Below are 21,105 nucleotides of genomic sequence, written 5' to 3'. Positions count from 1 at the left end.
CCTCAGGACTATGCAGGCAGAAGAAAGTCATGATCACCGTAGCAATGGTGATGACTGTAAGAAACAGTGTCTCTATCCACTTTGCCATTCTTGTTAGGGAAGAAGAGAAAATAGATATGAGGTAGGAATTTGAAAGATGAATTGGAATTTGATGTGAGATTTTATGGAAGAAAATGAGAGGTATTTATAGAATGGAAAGAAGGAAAGAGACGTTGGGGAATGATGTGATTCCGTACAAAAGGAAAATTTGAGTGGAAGTAAGATTTGAAAGAAAGTGTATGATAGTGTTGGAAAAAGGAGAGATTTGATTTTTGAAAAAAGAGATTTGAAAAGATTTTTGCAAATAATGGAATATAGTACAAAAATTAGTGGGAAACAAAAGATAATAATAATCTACTTGTTACCAGTACAGTCTGAGTTTCCTGATTCTGCGCCTGCAAAAAGATTTAACTCTGTACCAATTGTGTCAGTACTATTTATCTGTAAATGTGTGAAGTAATAAACAGTATTTGGTGTTTGCGTAAGAATAAATTCAACTGCAAGCCAACAGGATATTTGTTGAAATAAAAATCCATGATTATATGAGACCCTTAATTTTCAGATTGGAGTTTTCTTGAAAAATATGTGGGCAAATTTTGGGGTATAACAGTAGGGTTTAGGTGAGAAGTTGTAAACGGGGGAGTTTAGCTTCAAATTAAGACTACTGATAGTGGATTTCCTTCCTGGCTTGGTTTCCCCCAGAGTAGGTTACTTAGAACCGAACTGGGTGAACAATTCTCTGTGTTGTTTATGTTTCTGCATTGTTTATTTGTTTTTCAGTTTGGATGTCATAACTTCGTACATGACATTGGTGTTTTGCTTAATGATTGTGCTGTCACAGAACCTCTGCAAAGCAGATTTATTTGTGTTAACTGAACTAATATGATCCCGGCTCTCATGGACTTCTGCATGCAAGAAGTAATCAAAATTTGGGGGATCTGTATGTACTGCCTCAGCTAAGCTGATAATAGAAAAGGTGTCGTGATATTGTGTATGACATTCTGAGTCTGTCTTACCAGAATTTTCAACTTACAAGATCGAAATTTTTATGGGAGACAAACAGTACATAACACAAATCAAATATCCCCTCCACTACGCGTGTTTTTTGGTGCAAGGACTGCACTTTTGTACAATGTTGTCTACCACTCGTTGCTAACCATTATGAAGAAAACAACTAAGAAATTATGTCATTCCATCCTCACTCTCCAAAGAATCTTTTGATGCCTACTTATTAAGGACTTGGAAGATTGCAAGAATCGATGAAACATAGAATAAACGAACAAATTTTTTAATACACTGAAACTCTATTCTTTTAGAAAGCTGTGAAAAGCTAAGAACTTTTTTTAATTAACTTGCTCAAACACTATTGTGTTCAATTTGTAATTAATATGTGTAATCTGCTTTTAAAAATCATCTTATAAACACACATTCTTTGTATTTCAACTTGTAAGTTAATTGTGTTCCTTGAGAGACTAGGGTATAGTCATAATTTCTCAATAAGACATTGATAGGTAGTTTTTGTGGTGTCTGTAATCAAGTTGTCTTTGAGAAAATCATTGATTCAACAACGGAGAAGGTTGCGTGGGACACACTGGTCAGATGTTACGATGGTGACGTATCAATGAAGAAGGTGAATCTCCAGTCCCTAAAAAGTATTATGAGAATCTCAATATGAAGAACAACAAGAAGGTTTCTAAGTACATGTCTAGAGTGATTCTTATCACTAATGAGATGAAAGCGTGTGGAGAAACCCTTTCTGAACAAGTAAACATTGAGAAGATGTTGAGGCCGCTTACTTCTCAATTTGATTACATTATTGTAGCAATTGAACATTCTAAAGATCTGGACACCATGAGAATAGAAGAGCTATAAAGCAGTGTAGAGGCGTAAGAGTTGCTTTTGATTGAAAGAACTTTTGAGATGGGAGTTGAGCAGGCTTTGAAAGCTTCTTTAGTCCAGAAGGACTGGAAGCATTCTTGGTCAGAAGCCAAGAATAGACGTGGTGATAGATTCCAGAAGTCAAAAACCTCTACTTTTGATTAGAAGAAACATCATGAGGGAAAATAGAAGTTTGACAAGAAGAAGGTTCAATGTTATTGTTGTAAGCAGTTTGGCCCTTTTGCTAAAGATTATTGGTCAAACAAAGAAGAAGCTAAACTACCCAGAGGAGATTTTGATGATGAACCTGTGTTATTAATGGCTTATGAATCTGATGTGGAACCTATTCGATTTTCATTTTCTGATTATGAAGGGGAAGAAGAATATTAGTCAAAATCAGAAGATTACTTAGAAGATTCTGAAGAAAATTCAGAATCTAAGGTTTCTGAAGATGAGTTAGAGTCGGAAGATGACTCTAAAGTTGGAGATAAGTCAGAATTCGGATGTGATTCGGAGCCTGGGATACTTTAGAAGGTTTTGAAGATAAATCAGAACCTAAAAGTTGTGAAGACAAGTCAGAGTATGAAGGTGACTCCGAGGAGGAAGAAAAATACTCTGAAGGAGAGTCTAATTCTGATGGTGAATCTGATTCTGATCTAGATTTTGACGATGACTCAGAATCTGGTGTTGATCATGCTTCTAGAAGGAAAAATCCTGAAGACGTAGGTTCTGGATGACAAGTTTCTGGAGATGATCATGTTTCTAGTGGTAATCATGTTTCTAAAGGTGGAACTTCTGAAGGTGATCTAACCTTTGGAGGTGGTAAAGTATCTAATATTGTTCCAGAATCAGAAGGATATTCTGAACAATTTTAAAGGACACAAAGAATAAAAAAAAATACCAAGGAGATTTGAAGAGTTTAACATGCTGCAAGATACTGAAGGGACTCTATGGTATGGAGTATTACTTCCTTCTGCTGGTAAAACTGATGCAGAGCTAAGATGCTATTCAGACTCTGATGGGGTTAGAGACATATTTGACAGAAGAAGTACTTTTGGATACTTCTTCAAGTATATGGGAAGTCCCGTTTCTTGGTGCTCCAAGAAGCAACTAATGGTTGCGTTGTCAACTTGTAAAGTTGCCACGACTGGACATTTTATCCATTTGAGGGATTGAATTGGTGTTATAGATTTTGGTTAGCTGAATATGAATTAAGGGATGGTGTTGGATGTAATTCATATTTAGAAGCTATTGTTAGAGTCACGAGCTTCTGAGGTGATTACTCAGAAGCAGTATTGCTCAGAAGCAGAAGCTTATGAGGTGACTGTTCCAAAAGTGTGTTTAGCTTCTGGAGTTTGAGTTTGTTTTGCTTAGCTATTAAGTTTAATTTGTTTTGTTAGCTTAATTAAGGAATGATATTGAAGGGTAATTTAGTATTTTTAGTATGTTGCCTATGTGGCCCTAGTTTGTGTGCATAAAATATAAATCGACCAGTAGTAGTTGTCATTTAAATCTAATAATTTTTCTTACAACTTTTGTAGCTATCATTGCAGAGCATTAAATATAATATTCAGTTTGCTTTCATCACCTTATGCACTACACCTATAAATGCTTGAAGCAAGAAATAAGACACCAATTTTCTTCATTTTTTTGCCTTTTTTGTTCTTATATGTACAAGTGAATATGTTTCTATTGCATCGGTACTAACATATATCATGTCTAAAATCCATCTCAAAGTCTATACACAATTAAAATTTGTTTAATATTTTAGACAATTATTTTTGCTTTATGCGCTCTGCTTCCTAGGAGAATAGGGCCTTAATAATTCAAAATTCGTACCAAAAAGTCATGGCACTGGCGAAATATTTTAAACGGATTTGAAAAAAAATAAAAATAAATAAAATTAGTAAAAATAACTAACATTTGTATTCTATCTTATTCTCAAAGATTCTATATAACTAGATTTATCCATTTCAATATTTTATATGGATTTGAAAGGAAAATTTCAAAATATAATATAAAATAAACTACAATTGTATAAATTTTTTTAAATGTGTCTCAAATACATTTATAAATTTAATATTCCCTCTATTTTTTATTATAAGTTGCTTTGAAAAAAATTGTATTTAAATATAAGTGACTTTACAATTCTAAGGAATAATTAATGATATTTTGGCTATTCGAGTTGATAGCTTATGTCTTATGTCTTATAAGCTCATATGATAATTTAGACCCGTTTGATTACGGTCTTTTCATCACGAGCTTATAGCTTATCGCTTATTTTTCAGACGCTATTTCAAATAGCATTTTAGCTTATGTCTTATAGCTTATTAGTTTTTCTTCCTTTTTTATCCTTATTATTTCAATTAAAATTCATTTTTAACCCTTATAATTTAATTTAATTTAAAATAAAATAATTATATATTAAATATCTTTTATGTCATTTTGCATTTATGAGTTAATTGAACAGCTAATTTTACCAAACACTTCAATGAGCTTATAAGCTATCAGTCTCAATCATCCGCTATAAACTATAAGTCTCAGTCATAAGCTATAAGCTATCAGCTAACTTATCAGTCAACCGCTAATTTTACTAAACATACCCTTTATCTTTAAATATTTATTATTCTCTCTCTCTCTTTCAATTATATAAATTTATCTTCCGCATGTAATTAATGAAAGATAATTTTATAAAAACCTTCATTATTTCTTAATTTTATACAACAATTATTATTTTTTTTTAATATGTGAAAAAAATCTAAAACGACTTATTATAAAAAACTGAAGTAATATAATTTAAGACTAATTTTATTCCGATACAAATTTCTATATGAAAAATGTCAATTTTATAGCGTTGAATGAACATCAATTAATTTTAAATAAAACAAATAAAAGTATAAGAAACCTAACAAGACTTATCAAAAAAGAAAAAATAATTGACTCTAAATAGCCTATCGTAGAAAAGAACAAACTAATTTGATTTTACTAATGATTATATGGAGAAGCTTGTTGGATCCTAATTTTTCTCTTTTGTAGAAACCGTTGCAAAGACATTTTCATTGAAAGAGCATGACCAGGGCTATACAATTGATGAGGAGATTCTACTGTTGTTGGTGTCGATGCCTCTGACCATGTTGGTGTCTTCACTATTTCTTCCACTTTTTCATTTGCCAACATTAAGATGGATTTGGCCTGCACAACATTCACATTAACCCATTTATTATTATTGTTTGTCAAAGAATACATACTTTTCTTTAGTGTATATTTAGGATGGAGTATATAAGGGACATCATTTGTATTTTAAAAAAATAACAAATTTTGTACAAATCATTTTAAATTCCTTCAAAATATTACATAACCTCACTAAAATGTTTCATCCAAACTGCTAAGAGTCTCACATCGGACAATATATGGCCTGAATATGTCCTTATAAGTGGGGGTAATCCTCACCCTACTAGCCGATTTTGCAGGGATGAATTAGACTCAACTATTTTTTTTTATAACCATGGAGATAGTGATAAGAGACATCATTTGTATTTTAAAAATAATATATAAATAAAATGACCTGAAACTCAGTGACATCAATAACACACATCTTGCCATCATAGAAAATGGTCAGTGGCTGTTGCTGATTTTGCATTGAACTCTTATCACTATCTTTTTCTTCTTCAACCCTTTTATTAAGATAGAATATAACAATGAATTAATTCAACACCTAAATGTAAAAAATAAAATAATAATAATAAAACATTTAACAAATTAAATCGAAGTGGGAAGACAAATAAATTGCTTACATGTGATTTCTATGAGAAACGTATGGAGAATAAAGGCGGAGTTCCAAGTTGCAATTCCTCTTCATCTTTTCAAAAGAGAATATTGAGAGAGAAAGAGAGATACGAAGTGAAGATGTGAAAATGTTGAAGATATAAAGATGAAGAAGAGTAGCCCATATATATAAATGCTTGTTTAGTTAGGCGAAGCTAGAACGAAAGAACAAAGAATTAAGATTAGAGCATATTTTATGTCACGTGTTTGCGTAGCGCACACGAAACCGCATACCACAAGAAAGTGTTTCACTCGCGTGTCGGCACCATGGGATCATAATAAAAAATTGGCAACAATATTTGTGTGGGATCATTATGTTACTTCCTCATTTTCTTTTTAATTGTCATTTTTAAAATTTTTATATATATTAAAAAATATTAATAATTATTAGAGGTAAATATGTTTTTCTCCCTACAAATATTACAGTTTTCACTTTAATCCCTCTAAATATTTGTTTTAAAGGGACTAACTTTTGAAGAAAACTCTTATAAAAGATTTCCATGACTAACGACACATCATTCAGAAGATGTTATCCTTGGCAAGAAAGATGATCCTATCAGAACTAGAGCATTCCTAAGAAATAATGAAAATTCTTTATTTGAATTAGTGTCAATGATTGAGCCAATCTCAGTAGATGAAGCTCTTTAAGATACAGATTAGATTATTGTTATGCAAGAAGAACTAAATCAATTCACCTTGAACGATGTATGGGATCTAGTTCCAAGACCTGAAGGATTCAACATTATTGGAACAAAGTGGGTATTCAGAAACAAAATGAATGAGCAAGGAGAAGTCAACATAAACAAGGCACGACTGGTTGCTCAAGGGTATAGTCAGCAAGAAGGTATTGACTATAATGAAACCTTTGTTCCAGTCGCCAGGTTAGAGTAAATTAGACTATTAATTGCTTATGCTGCTCAATTTAACATAACTCTATATCAAATGGATGTTAAAAGTGCATTTTTAAATGGTTACATCGATGAAGAGGTGTATGTTCATCAACCCCCTGGTTTTGAAGATTCTATCTATCCTGAACATGTTTTTAAATTAAAGAAATCTTTATATGGTTTAAAACAAGCTCTCAAAGCTTGGTATGAACGACCTAGTTCATTTCTCCTAGATAAAGGTTTCACAAGAGGGAAAGTTGATACAACACTCTTTCGAAAATCATTCAAAAATGATATCTTAATTTGTCAAATATATGTGGATGATATTATCTTTGGAACTTCTAATATCTCTCTTGGAAAAGAATTTGCTAAGTCTATGCAGGAAGAATTTGAAATGAGCATGATGGGTGAACTTAAATTCTTTCTAGGAATTCAAATAAACCAAACTTCTGAAGGCACTTACATTCATCAAGCAAAATATGTCAAAGAACTTATGAAGAAATTCAAATTATCAGAAAGTAAAGAAGCGAAATCCCCAATGCATCCTACTTGCATTTTAGGCAAAGAAGAGGTAAGTAAGAAGGTAGATCAGAAGCTCTACAGACGTATGATTGGATCATAACTGCATCTAGGCCTGATATTCTGTTTAGTGTATGTTTATGTGCAAGATTTCAATCAGATCCTAGAGAATCACACTTGACTGCTGTCAAGAGAATTCTAAGGTATCTGAAAGGTACTACTAATGTTGGACTATGTTACACAAAATCTAGAGAGTTTAACTTAGTAGGTTATTGTGATGCTGACTTTGTTGGAGATAGAATTGAACGTAAAAGTACATCTGGAAGCTGTCAGTTTCTAGGAAACAATTTGATCTCCTGGTATAGCAAAAAGCAAGCTACCATTGCACTATCAACTACAGAAGCATAGTATGTTGCTGCTGCAGGACGTAGCACTCAAATGCTTTGGATGAAGAGTCAGTTAGAAGATTATCACATCTATGAGCGTAAGATTCCCATTTTCTGTGATAACACTTCTGCCATATGCCTTTCCAAAAATCTTATCCTTCACTCTAAAGCTAAACACATAGAAATTAAGCATCATTTCATCTGAGACTATATTCAGAAAGGGATATTAAGCTTAAACTTTACTGACACAGACCATCAATGGGCTAATATTTTCACAAAACCTCTTTCTGAAGATAGATTCAAGTTCATTCTAAAGAGCATTAGTATGGATTTGTGTCCTAAATGAAATCTTGGTTAAATTCTGTAGTGCAAGTTGAACTATCTATAAGATTATCATCTAGAAATATCTGACCTTCTTGGATCAGAAGTTTGTTTTCTAAGATGAGTCAAAAGTTCAACATATAAAACTGCCAATCCACGTAAACCTGAGATTGTTGAGCACATGTTCAAAATCTAAAAGGTCACGCGTGTAAAGAAAAATGAGTAATAAGTCTTGGTAACTGTTGCATTAATTTCTCTACGTTATCCCTAACATGTCTTTAATCATAACGCTACTATTTCCTTGGTCATTGCAATATTTCTCTCATTCTCTTCATTCCATAATGCATGAGAGTTCATACATAAATTACCTCGTCCAAACGTTTTCTCTTCTCATCAATCCTCTATAAAAAGCTTCCTTTTCTAACATCCATCTATTCAATTAGTGTCAGTTTTGTTTTCTCATCAATACTTCCTTCCATCATGTCGTCCCAAACAGCCCTCACTGTCATAAAAGAACAAAATTTATGGCTAGATAAAAGAGACAACTACTACATAAACCTCTGCCATAAACAAGGACGAGAATCCTACATTTCTATTCTAAATGGTTATGTCCTTCCAAACCTTGTCAAAAATTTATGGGTCAATGCTTCTATCAGTGAAGATAACCTCAGTATCACTTCCTCTATTTATGGAATTCATTTCGTAATTTCTAAAGCATCCATTGCTGAAGTTATTGGGTGTCCAGTCAGGCATGATGTTGCATGTCTCTCATTCTTTGACTATGCCAATGCATTTGTCATTCCAAACGATTTGAGCAGACTCGCCCGTCGTCTCAAAAACAACCCCTACTACCTCTCCTCATCCAAACAAGTCTGGTTCAGGATGATTCTTTCAAATCTCATTCCTAGAGGAAAATTCCATAAAATCATGTGTGCTAGAGGCAGGTTCTTGATCAATCGCCTGGAATCGGGTAAACCAATAAACCTTGCTGCGATTATCTTTAGACATATTAGAGAGTTTCTAATAGCTTTCAAGTGTGGTCAAGAATTCATCATTCCCTATGGAAGAGTCCTGTCAGCATGCTTTGAATCTGCAGGAATTGTGAACACACTCCGTACTTCAGAACTTCCGAACAAGAGGGAAGCACTGTATGCAGAGCGCTGTGACCGTTTCTTCTTTCATGGAGGGTATTATGAACCCATCTACTAGGAGTCTGTGTTTCAAGTATCTTGAGTCTGTATTTCTTCTCTTTATCAATTGTTTATTTCTGGGATAACATGAAAATTTAATGCCTATAATGGTCCCACCTGACTAAACTCATACATTTTCATTTAGCATCATTTCTTTTTTATTATGACAAAAAGGGGGATAATTATGTGTAAAAGAAAAGGAAACACATATTCTAAAAAAATTTTAAGTAACTTGAACAGAACAACAAGGTCTACAAATCAAAGATACAGTTTCTTTAACTTGTGCTCCATAAGTTTTCTGCTGTTAAAAGGAATGCAGGAAAATATTTAAAACTTCTGTGAAGATGCGCGTATACATAGCCACATCCATCAATCTTCTGAAGAATCAAGTCAAGAAGAAAATTATTTAGGGAAGTTATCCATCATATTTCTCTCTAAATATTTATTTCAGGGGGAGATTATACATCTCAGGGGGAGATCAATTTTCTTATACAAATTTTTTTTCAGAACGTAAATGTTTTGTCATCATCAAAAAGGGGGAGATTGTTAGAACATAGTTTGGTTCTAATCATATTTTAGTATTTTGATGATAACAAGCAAACAAATTTTGTATAAAGAAAACATGGTACTCTAATCATATGGTTCTAATTTCAGAAGATGTACCAGTACCAGCAATCAGAACTTGGCTCTTATGAGAAGCTAGAGAAACACAACGCAAGTCATAAAGCAACTTCTGATACCGCACGCTGCAAACATATCTACAACAGAAGTTGAAGAACAAAGGTTGAACAGAAGATTATATGGAATGATTCAAATTAATACCGCTGAAAGCAACTTCTGATATTACACCAGAACACCGTAAACACATCCACAACAGAAGTTGAAGAACAAAGGCTGAACAGAAGATTACGTAGATTGATTCAAATTAAACCGTTGAAGACATAATCATTAGCAAAACGGCTGCAACACTTCAAAAGCGTAATTCTCAAGGTTGATTGAAGAAGCTACCCAATGCAAATCGTTGGAGACAACAAAAGCAAAGACAACACGCAAATCATTTAATGCTGAATACAAGCTTTAAAGATAACGATCAAAAATTCTGAAGCTATATATACTTATGATCGTTCGAAGGAAAAAGATATACAACGAGCGAAAAAGAAGAAAACAAGAAAGAACACACAAGAATGCTGCAACTCTGAAAAATCATCAAGTGTGAAGAAAAAATCTCTAAAGCAAAATTTTCTTATTCATATTATGAGTTCATTATTCTGTACTTAATCTTAGTGAAATATCACAGTTGTGATTACAGCTTTCGAGAAGCAACATTGTACACTGTCATCAGAAGTTACGTGGTAACTATATCCTTGAGAGACCAGTTGGGTCAGAAGTCTCAAGAAGTCTAGGACTAGTTGAGCCTTAGAAGTTGGTTAGTCACAAATAGTTGGTTTGTGCAGGATTGTTAGTCACCAGCAGTTTGGCTCATGCATTGTATTTTGAGTCATGGCAGTTGGTCGTGCAAGTGTAATCAGGTTCTGATTATAGCGGATTAAGTCCTCGTTGAGAAGAGGCAAATCACCTTGTTGAGGGTGGACTGGAGGTAGCCTTATTGAGAAGGTGAACTAGGATAAAAATAACTGTGTTCTGACGATATTTCCTTCATCAAGTTTTTTTTTAAAGAACCACTTATTCAACCCCCCCTTCTAAGTGTTTTCTCAACCTTCAAAGGCAAGAATCACAAGGACTTTTCAAGGTTGTACTGTGGCTTGGTTAACAAACAATGGATAATTCCTAAGGATAATTGAAACAAAAACTTGCCCAAACCTAAGATGTTGTGACCAAGTCACAAAAGTTCAAACACAAAATTCCAGTCAAACTTCTTCATAATCCCAAATTTCTCAAACCAATCACATACTTATTAACAAAACATTATTCCATACTCTTTTTGTTTTTTTGTTCAAAACTTTTCTCTTTTCTCTTCTTTTTCTTTTCACTTCTTTTTCACATTTTTTTCTTTTCTTTTTCTTTTCTAAACCTCATAGTAACCACAATATAAATGAGCATAACATTTCTCTCCCCAACTTGAATACAACATCATTATAATATGAATACTCCCTACTTTCTAAGGCAAGGTAAAAATTCAAACTATAAATCATAATTGAGGGTTCAAGAGAACAAAGAATAAACATCCATACAAAATTGAGAACCAAACACTCATAGACAAGCATTTAGCAAAAACAACATGGACATTGACAAAAAGGCTCAAAGGGATACTAATGATAACACACTTACGAGGTGAATTGACTATTTGGCCAAGGTAGTTGTGCTCAAAATGAAACAACAATGCCTTGATAATTTTCATGCATTCATATAGTCAACATAAACAAAAGATTAAGCATAATAAAATCCAGTTATAACAAGAGTTATGGTCTCCAGCATATGTGAACAATGGAAAGCTACCTCACAAAAAGGGTAGGAACTAAAGTGATTCACAAACGAACAAGTATACGAAAGAATGAATGACATAGAAATTGTAAAAAGCCTAAAAATCATGAATATGCTAAAGTCAAGAAAGCAATAAATACATACCTTGAACGTGTACAAAACTTTAACAAAATCATTACCATATACATTCACAAGTTGAAACGATCAAACTTATAAAATCACCTCAAATTCCATAAGTTACTCAAAACAAGGTCAAAGACAAACACACAAAATATTAATATTAACAAACTAAAAGACCATATGAAATTGTCTAAACAAAATTAAAATTGAAGATTTGAAATTAAAGAACTGGTCCGATCTAAATTTGTTTAGACAATTGCATCACACTACCTAAACTAAACAAAACTAAAAAGAGTAAACATGATTGTTTTACGTCGTAAGCTCGACGCCTGTTATTTAAGAACGTTCCTTCATGTTACTTTCGTCTGGCTATTCCTAAACACACATAAGCAAACGTGAAAGGAAACAAACAATAAATAACGAATTCACAACTATATATAAAAACATGTACAAGTGTAGTAAACATACACAAGTATTAATATAAACAAGTGAGAATATACAATATGTGCGATATATACAAAACTCAAAACCAAAGAAACTATTGCGTTGCAAGTCAATAAAACCAATCCCTGGCAATGGCTCCATTTTGGTGAAGCGGTAAAGCGGCAAGCAACAAAAGTTTTGGAAATATTTATCCGGGAAACTATCGTCTCCACGGGGACTAGTGCATTGAACTGTCGTTCAACAATTTCCATATTTATGAATTTGGTTTTGAATGAATTTAAATATGAAAACAGAAAAGTAAATATTAACACAAAAGAATTCATTCTTCAGAAAGAAGAGACTTATCAAGCATATTATATAATCTACTTCTCAAAAACTTAAACTTATCGACCAGTTACACTCAACCTATAATACTCGTCAATGTCATCCGACATCGTTCACACCCTACGTCATTTCTAACCAAAAATAAAGAGAACTACTATATCATCTCGGCGAAGATCTCTCAGCACACCTCAACAACACAACAGACACCCATATCAATCGTATCGACGATCTCTCAACCGACACAACTGTCGCACGCTCGCGAAAAAATGAACAGAGTCGCCACTAATATATTTATCCCATAAGGGAAAGGAATATCAGGAAACCTAACAAAGGAAGGAACAGGGTCTTATGACCAGAGAATCTAGGTACGGGAGTCGGTTACACAAGGGGAAGGTATTAGCACCCCTCGCGCCCATCGTACTCGATGGTATCCACCTATGTTTGTTTCTATCTAAAGGGTGTAAAACTATGTCTATGTCTAAATGCGAATGAATGCAAAATGTAGGGAAAATAAAGAATTATACTCGCACGGGCCCTACCCCGCTGCCTACGTATCCTTTTCAGGAATCAAAGTTACCGTAGCTCGGCTCATATGTTTTCTGTTTGTTTTTGTGTTTTTTAGTTGGGCGGAGTTAACGTTCGCGCTCTCGCATAAGGGATCGACCTACGATGCGTTCGAGTGGAAATAACATTGCCCTTAGAAAGAAGAAAAAGAGAGATTGGTTTGTGTCTTTTAGGGTAATTCCATGATGACAAAACCCACTACAAGGCTTCGCATCACTTCCTTACTTTGCTTTAAGTCTGACCATTTATTAGGTGTTTTAAGTGTTTTTGTTTGGTGTTTTTTAAGGGAACTTGTTTGTGACTTAGATCATACCAAAAAAGAGTTTTTTGAATATTTAGAGAACGCACATCGAGGCCTACGCCACAATCGTTTCTCTAAATAGCGGTTAAGAAATACACCGAGGCCTCACACCTCAATCATTTCTTTTCCGCTAAGTAGAAAAGAAATAAAAAAGAAGTTTTTTTTTGTGAATATTTAGAGAATGCACATCGAGGCCTACGCCACAATCGTTTCTCTAAATAGCGGTTAAGAAATACACCGAGGCCTCACACCTCAATCATTTCTCTTCCGCTAAGTAGAAAAGAACATACATCGGGGCCTACGCCCCAATCATTTCTTTCCTACTATGAAAAATAGTACCGGTATGATCCTTGTCGGTATTTATTAAGTATTTTAAAAGTTGAAAAGAAAAAAGAATGAAATAAAGGAACTAATTCTAAATTCTAATCTAAGTTGTCTATAAAAGGGAATCAAAATAATAAAAGCTATACAATTTATTAAAAAAACTATACATGGAATAGGTAAAAGAAAATCAATATACGACAAATAAAGTTGAGAACTATAACAAGTAAATGGTATTCACAAACACACATACATCAATTAAATCTACGGAGAAAAATCGAGACTAAAATTAATTCCTAAGTCTATTAACAAGTTATTTACAACGAGGTGTTAAAAACAAAGAAAATTCAAACATCTTACAAAAATGATTTATTAAAGGTATTGAAAACAATTAAAAAAATCGACAAAAATTATGACAATTATTTACACATTCTAAAATACCTAAAAACAGATTTGTGTGTATTTTATATTTGAGCTAAGAAGGATTCATGAAGCAAAAGTTAAAAGAAAACAAAAACAAAAATAAAAATAAAACCTAAACTGCAGGGGGGTGTGATAGAAGTGTGATCCTGAACTGAGTTCCATGTGGTTGGCGCTTTGGGCTTGATATGTGAGGTGTGAAAATAAGTTTGGCACTCGGCCCAACCAAAAGTGTGGTCCAGGATCACATTATTCAAATTTTTTAGTCCATTTTCAGTTATTCAGCATGCATCATATTATGGCTATGGCTTTTATATATAATATATGACATAGAATTAAAATGAAACGTGGTCACACCATATTTAAGTCAGAAAAGACAAAAGCCATCCCTGAACCAATCATACGCTGCAACCACCTGAACTAATCATTTGAATGTGGACAAAAACGCAAAAGAAAGGGAACACGAACCAATATCGTGCTGCCACGCAAGCAGAGTAAGAGAAAACGAAAAAAGAGGACACAGCCGCCGGAGAAACTTCCGATCGTCTTCTCCGGCGCTACTACTCACCGGCGCCACCTTCAAACGCCCAGAAAATTATCACTTCACCACTATTCAACTCGGTTTTTCATGCTGATTACAGATCCGTGCCTAGATTCCATTAATTCTCACTCTAATAGCCTAACCGAGAGCATTCAATAAACCCTAACATGAACAAACTCAACCAAACTCTCCCCTAATTATATCGTTGCATTCATAGTTACCATAGCATTCATCCATAAGATTCAAGCAACGGAACAACGATACATTTAGTGCAAACAGGATATAAACTCAAGAACCAGAGGAGAGTATCATAATAACAACCACACGCATGAACTATTATATATGCTCTAAGATGCAGAGGAAGGTTGAGATCCTAACCTGAAGGAGCACCGAGAATCCTACAAGCAACGATCCAATATGCTGAATCTTGAAGATGATGATGTTGTTGTAGTAGTGATGAAATGATCTTGAGATGATGAAGATGAATGCGTGACGATTATTGCAATGGTGATGATCATGATCTTGAGATGATGAAGGTGAATGAGGTTGGTCCAATAGTTGTGATGGTTTGTTACACTCGGTTGTGGAAGTTGAGATGAGAGGATGAAGGTAGAGATGAGAGTGATGGTTGGAGATGGTGGAAGAAGGAGGAAGATGAAGGTTGATTCGGTTATGGTGGTTGAGGTTTGTTACGGTGGTTAAAGGTGGAGAGAGTTGAGAGAGTGAAGAGAGAAGAGAGTTTGAAACTGAAAAAATGAAATGAAGTGTGTGGTGAAAATGAATGCGTGATCTCTGATTTGTGAAGAGGTTTAACTTTTATATGGAGTTGTGATGGTACATGGTGAGGTATGGTGGAGGTGTAAGCACTTGATCTTTTTCAAACATAGTGCACAAGTTGTGTAATTTGTTAGTAAGCTTTGATGTGCTTTTCATGTATGCAGAACTGTCTTGGCTAATTGGAGTAGTGTATGTGTATGCCATGCTACATATTCCATGTTGCATCCTTGACTTTGTGTATGCATAGGTCTCTTAATAGACCACCATTTTATCCAAGTTTAAGCTCAATGTAAAGGTGGAATGGAGGAAAGAAGGAATGGTGTTGATGAGTCTTTGAAATAAGGCACATACCTCACTCAAACTTGCACTTGAATATGACAATGCACAACTGAGTGGTGGCTGCACGTGCGTGACCTGACTCTGGCTTGTAACCTTGGCAAAACGTGACTTGGTCAGGGAGCAACTTTGAGTCTTCTTACCTTGACCAATACATATCCAATTACTATACTCCATAGCTTATTGAAAAGAGGACATGGCGAGGAGTAGATTCATACCACATTTGAATCAAGTGGATGCTTGAATCTCTCTAAATTTGGACTCGTATATGGCACGCCACCTGTTCGTTCAAATGCTTGCGCGTGACTCAGATTCTTGCCTGGCCAGATGCGTGACTTAGGCTTAGCGAGGAGGTGACTTTGGAGCTTTGTAATATGTTCAATACTCACCCAATTAATTTTATTTTTGGCTTGTTGAATAGAGGGCATGTAGGAGGAGATGATAATACCATGTTTGCACCTGATGGATCTTTGTGTTTTCTTATAATTGACTTCAAAATTGGCACGCCACGTGCTCGATGAAATATGTCACGTATGACTAGAAATGTGCCCAGCTTCATGACTTGATTCAGATGGAAATTTTCCACTTCAAACCTTAATAACTCTTGATCCAGGCTTCAAACGGAAAAGTGTTCAACTACAAAGTTGTTCTCCTCCATGAGAGGAACAACTTTGATGTTGTAAATTTTTCCAAAAAGTTCCGTTTGCCATGTGTAAAATGGTGATGAACTGGACTGCACATTAAAGTTTTTAAGAACCGAAATTTTTCTAAGTATAAAAACTTCCATTTTTGATATTTTTTCTATCTTTGGCAATTTTTGTCAAACTCCCGATTTTATCCGTTCTTTGACTTCTCTCGATCGATTTTCCACCGAAAGTTAATATTTGAGTGATTGACCCGATTTTGACCCAAAAGTCAACTATTTTGATTTTTCTCCGATCTTATTGAAATCCCCGATTAATCAATTTCTAAACCATGGAAATCGACTGAACGCCTCCACACAGTCACCATACCATCACTCCTCATAAAATCAGCTATTGATCAGTGTGTTGACCAAAAAGTCAATTGCGTTGACTTTGGTCAAGAAATCCTAATTCAAGGTAACCAGATAAACGGCAAACTTGTACTTTCTATCCAATGCTCTGAATTGAAGGTGAGAAAACCCTGATTTAAGAAAGCCCTCAGAAGGATGCTTCCACAGGACCAAACCTCAGACCTTGATATTTGATTAGAAATTCTTTGTACCAGGAACCCCCTTTCTTGTCACCTTTTGGAACAATAACCATGATATGAATGCATGAATCGGGCCATGACCTAAATGATGTATGTATTTGGATTGTAAGCCAGATAAATAGGGTAGGACAAATTTGGGGTATGACAACAACCAACACGAAAACATTAAGCTTCGACACCCATAAAGCTTGTTAGCTCTAAAAATATCTCTGAAATCTAGAAAATAACAGATAAGGATTCAAGAAGTCTATCTCTACAACAACCCAAATTCCTAGTGCAGAGCAAAAATCTAAGACAACAATCAAAAACGATTTGTTAAGCAAGCTTTATATAACGCCATGGGCGACAAATATACATGAGTTCAAAGTAAATATATATATATATATAACCCAACAAAAGAGAAATACAGAGGTAGAAAAGAGATAAACCAAACTTCTCCCGGTTTGTCAGCGCCGATTGAAGAGAAATCCACCCCGAATCCACAAGATGCAAGACCCTAATGTTGTTATCTAAGCTAATCCTAAAGAAAAATGAGGTTAATGGAGTTGAGAGAACAAAAACCCTCTCCCAAAACCATAACCCTAACAAATGAAATGAAACCGAAATATATACAAAATTATGTCCCAACGCATTCGCCCGGCGAGCCAATTGCTCCGCCCGGCGAACGACTTTATTCTGCCCACACAGCCTGCGCCATGTCAACAAGTGGGCAAAAATATCTTCTTTCGCCCGACTACTCGTTATTCTTCCGCCGGGCGACCAAGAGGCGAGCCAAGGCAGAAACATGGCAATTATTTTCTACGCTCTCCCGGCGAGCCAATTGCTCCTCCGGGCGACTCACACCAGTCTGCAACTTCTTATTTCTTCAATTGCTTCTCCTTTATTGATCCAAAATCGCATCCTTGAAGCTTTATTACTCAATGCTCCATACATGCTCAAATACCTACAAAATGAATGAAAAACTATTAGTCGGTACATAAATGAATCAAAAACTCAATTAAACACAAAGTATACAAATTTATGTAATATACACTAAAACGCGTCTAAATTGAGGAAAAAGAGAAGATAAGTGCCGCAAAACTATACACAGAAATAACTACAATTTGGCACTTATCAGCGGCCAAGTCAAATTGGAATGTTCCAGATATGTATTTGGAGTTCTTCGCAAAAATGATGCTAGACGCGAATCCTATGAAAGACAAGTTGCCTACAAGTTTTTATGATGCAAAAAGGTTTATGTCAAAGTTGGGTTTAGAAGTAAGAAAGATCGATTGTTGCATTAATGGTTGCATGTTGTTTTATGACAATGAGTTTGGTACTAATGAAGGACTGTTGGAGAAATATAAGTTCTATAAAAGTCCAAGATATCAAGTTTGCAGTAAAGCCATTAACCGTAAGAAAAAACGTGTAGCAATAAAGTCCTTATTTTATCTTCCGATAATACCAAGGTTAAAAAGAATGTTTGCTTCAATGCACAATGCAAGTTAAATGACATGGCATCATACAAAAAAAATAATTCCAGGCACTATGCGACATCCATATGATGGCTAGGCATTGAAGCACTTTGATCAGATACATCCTGATTTTTCCGCAGAACCTAGAAATGTCAGGCTTGGATTATGCTATGATGGTTTTACTCCATATGTCCAAGTGCCAGGAAGTAAATATTATTGATGGCTAGTTATTGTATCCCCTTACAACCTCCTTCCTGAGATGTGCATGACAAAACCATACATGTTTTTGACCTACCTTATTCCGGGATCGTCGAGTCCAAAAGCCCGAATCGATGTATACTTAAAATCTTTAATTGGTGATTTGAAGAGGTTGTGGATTGGATAATGGACTTATGATATATCTTGTAAATAAAACTTTACTTTGCGAGCAGCCTTGATGTGGAAAATTAACGACTTTCCAGCATATGACATGTTATCTGGTTGGGGTATGCATGGAAAATTGGGATGTCCGCATTGCATGAGAAACACCAAGGCGTTTACGTTGGAAAAAGGGGGGGGGGCTCGTGGTTTGACTGTCATCGCATATTCCTACCAAGAAATCATCCCTATAGAAGAAACAAGACTGGTTTCAAAAAAGACTAATGAGTAACAGATTTGTTTCCGCCTCGATTATCACTAGGTGAAGTATGGAACCAAGTTTGTAAACTACCAAAAATCACAAATACTGGCAAAGCATGTGGAATTTAAGTATATTTTGGGACCTCCCATATTAGAAAGATAATTTGTTGCCCCATAATCGTGATGTTATGCATATTGAGAAGAATTTTTTTGATAATGTATTTAACACAGTGATGGATGTTAAAGACAAAACAAAAGATGATGAGAAGGCTGAAAAAGACATGGAAATTTGGTGTATTCGAAAAAGAGTTGGAGTTAAAGTCTCAACTAAATGAAAAATTCTTAAAACTCAAGGCAAATTACAATCTAACTTTCCAAAAAACTAAAGCAATTTGTCGAAGGTTAAAAGAATTGAGAATGCTCTTCAAATTTTCTAGTTTTGAATGAATAATAACAGAAAAAATGAAAATGTATGAAACCCTACAAGACTGTAATACAAAAGAAGAAAATAATTGATTCTAAATAGCCTATAGTAAAAAAAGGACAAACTAATTTGATTTTGCTAATGATTATATGGAGAAGCTTGTTGGATCCTATTTTTTCTCTTTTGTAGAAACCGTTGCAAAGACATTTTCATTGAAAGAGCATGACCAGGGCTATACAATTGATGAGGAGATTCTACTGTTGTTGGTGTTGATGGCTCTGATCCTGTTGGTGTCTTCACTATTTCTTCCACTTTTTTATTTGCCATCGTTAAGACTGATTTGGCCTGCACAACATTCACATTAACCCAGTTATTATTATTGTTTGTCAAAGAATATATGCTTTTCTTACTCGAAATAGTTGACATTCACCTTAACTTCACATCTAAATAGTTACATTAAACTTGGAAAATAATATATATTTCAAGTTCATTACATACTGCTTCCTGTCACTTTCGTGTACATTCTAGATTTTCTTTTTGATGCTTTACCACCAACTTGTTCTTGTTGATATTAATTTGATACGCGGTTCTTTATTATTTTTATTATTTTTTAATTGTTTTTGATGTTTTACCACCAACTTGTTCTTGTTGATATTAATTTGATATGTGGTTCTTTATTATTTTTATTATTTTTATTATTTTTTAATTGTGTTTGAATAAAGTAATTGAAAATTTTAAAAAAATTTAAAATTCAAAGTAATTCAAATGATTTAATTAAAATTTAATTATTTTGAAATTATTTTATTTGGATAAATTATTAAGATAATTTATTGTTGATTTTTGAGGTCATTTTTATTAAATTTAATTTTTTTATCAAATTAAAAAATTGAAAAGTAAGGATCATTTTGCAATTTTTAAAAATTTGAAAGATTAAATTATAAATTTTAAAAATTATTAAAGATCAATTTATAACACACATCTTGCCATCATAGAAAATGGTCAGTGGCTGTTGCTCATTTTGCATTGAACTCTTATCACTATCTTTTTCTTCTTCAAACCTTTTATTAAGATAGAATATAACAATGAATTAATTCAACACCTAAATGTAAAAAATAAAATAAAAATAATAAAACATTTATCAAATTAAATCGAAGTGGGAAGACACGCAAAAAAAAAAAATTGCTTACGTGTATGGAGGATAAAGGCAGAGTTCCAAGTTGCAATTCCTCTTCATCTTTTCAAAAGAGAATATTGAAAGAGAGAGAGAGAGACGAAATGAAGATGTGAAAATGTTGAGAAGGTATAAAGATGAATAAGAGTAGCCGATATATATAAATGCTTGTTTAGTTAGGCGCAGCTGGAATGAAAAAGAAAGAGAAAGGGACACATATTGAGGATCAAGTTGCGGTGTCTTGAACTGCTGTCTTACAATTAGAATTACAACATGTGCTTTTTTTTATGTAACAAAAGAATGAAAGATCAAAGAATTAACATGAGAGCATATTTACAACCTCTTTTTTTAAATACTAAGTTTTATGTCACGTGTTCACGTACCGCACACGAAACCGCACACCACAACTAAGTGTGTCACTCGCGTGTCGGCACCACGAGATCTTAATAAAAAATTGGTAACAATTTGTGTTTTTTAGATATTTATGTTGTTAATGACAAAAAGACAAACACAAACAATGTCGACAAAAGAATAGGACAGGTGAAGAAGGTTCCCACCTCACAATTAGCT

At 34.1% G+C, this 21,105-nt stretch overlaps 2 protein-coding genes across 2 annotated transcripts; both read right to left on the bottom strand.

Moving 5' to 3' along the window:
- Positions 1-4,709: 4,709 nt before the first annotated feature.
- On the bottom strand, positions 4,710-5,889 carry LOC131599976 (protein TIFY 5A-like). The gene is made up of 3 exons (XM_058872210.1): positions 5,712-5,889; positions 5,483-5,591; positions 4,710-5,109 (listed from the first exon to the last, which is right to left on the bottom strand). Exons 1-3 carry the CDS (start codon positions 5,774-5,776, stop codon positions 4,903-4,905), a joined length of 381 nt encoding a protein of 126 aa, XP_058728193.1. The 5' UTR covers positions 5,777-5,889; the 3' UTR covers positions 4,710-4,902.
- Positions 5,890-19,351: 13,462 nt separating this feature from the next.
- On the bottom strand, positions 19,352-20,835 carry LOC131598110 (protein TIFY 5A-like). Its single transcript, XM_058870743.1, has 3 exons — positions 20,552-20,835; positions 20,332-20,422; positions 19,352-19,790 (listed from the first exon to the last, which is right to left on the bottom strand). Exons 1-3 carry the CDS (start codon positions 20,596-20,598, stop codon positions 19,503-19,505), a joined length of 426 nt encoding a protein of 141 aa, XP_058726726.1. The 5' UTR covers positions 20,599-20,835; the 3' UTR covers positions 19,352-19,502.
- Between the last annotated feature and the right edge of the window lie 270 nt (positions 20,836-21,105).

This window comes from Vicia villosa, linkage group LG4 (genome assembly GCF_029867415.1).
Source record: "Vicia villosa cultivar HV-30 ecotype Madison, WI linkage group LG4, Vvil1.0, whole genome shotgun sequence".
Lineage (NCBI taxonomy): Eukaryota > Viridiplantae > Streptophyta > Magnoliopsida > Fabales > Fabaceae > Vicia > Vicia villosa.
The sequence above is the reverse complement of the archived record's forward strand: the minus strand, read 5'-3'. Positions and strand labels throughout refer to the sequence as shown.

Coding starts and splice junctions, on each gene's coding strand:
- LOC131599976 (XM_058872210.1), bottom strand. CDS start 5,776: ATGAAGAGGAATTGCAACTTGGAACTCCGCCTTTATTCTCCATACGTT. Junction 5,592..5,711: donor GTTTCTCATAGAAATCACAT/GTAAGCAATTTA, acceptor TCTTAATAAAAG/GGTTGAAGAAGAAAAAGATA. Junction 5,110..5,482: donor TTGATGTCACTGAGTTTCAG/GTCATTTTATTT, acceptor AATGTTGTGCAG/GCCAAATCCATCTTAATGTT.
- LOC131598110 (XM_058870743.1), bottom strand. CDS start 20,598: ATGAAGAGGAATTGCAACTTGGAACTCTGCCTTTATCCTCCATACAC. Junction 20,423..20,551: donor TGCCTTTATCCTCCATACAC/GTAAGCAATTTT, acceptor TCTTAATAAAAG/GTTTGAAGAAGAAAAAGATA. Junction 19,791..20,331: donor ATGGCAAGATGTGTGTTATA/AATTGATCTTTA, acceptor AAGTTAAGGTGA/ATGTCAACTATTTCGAGTAA.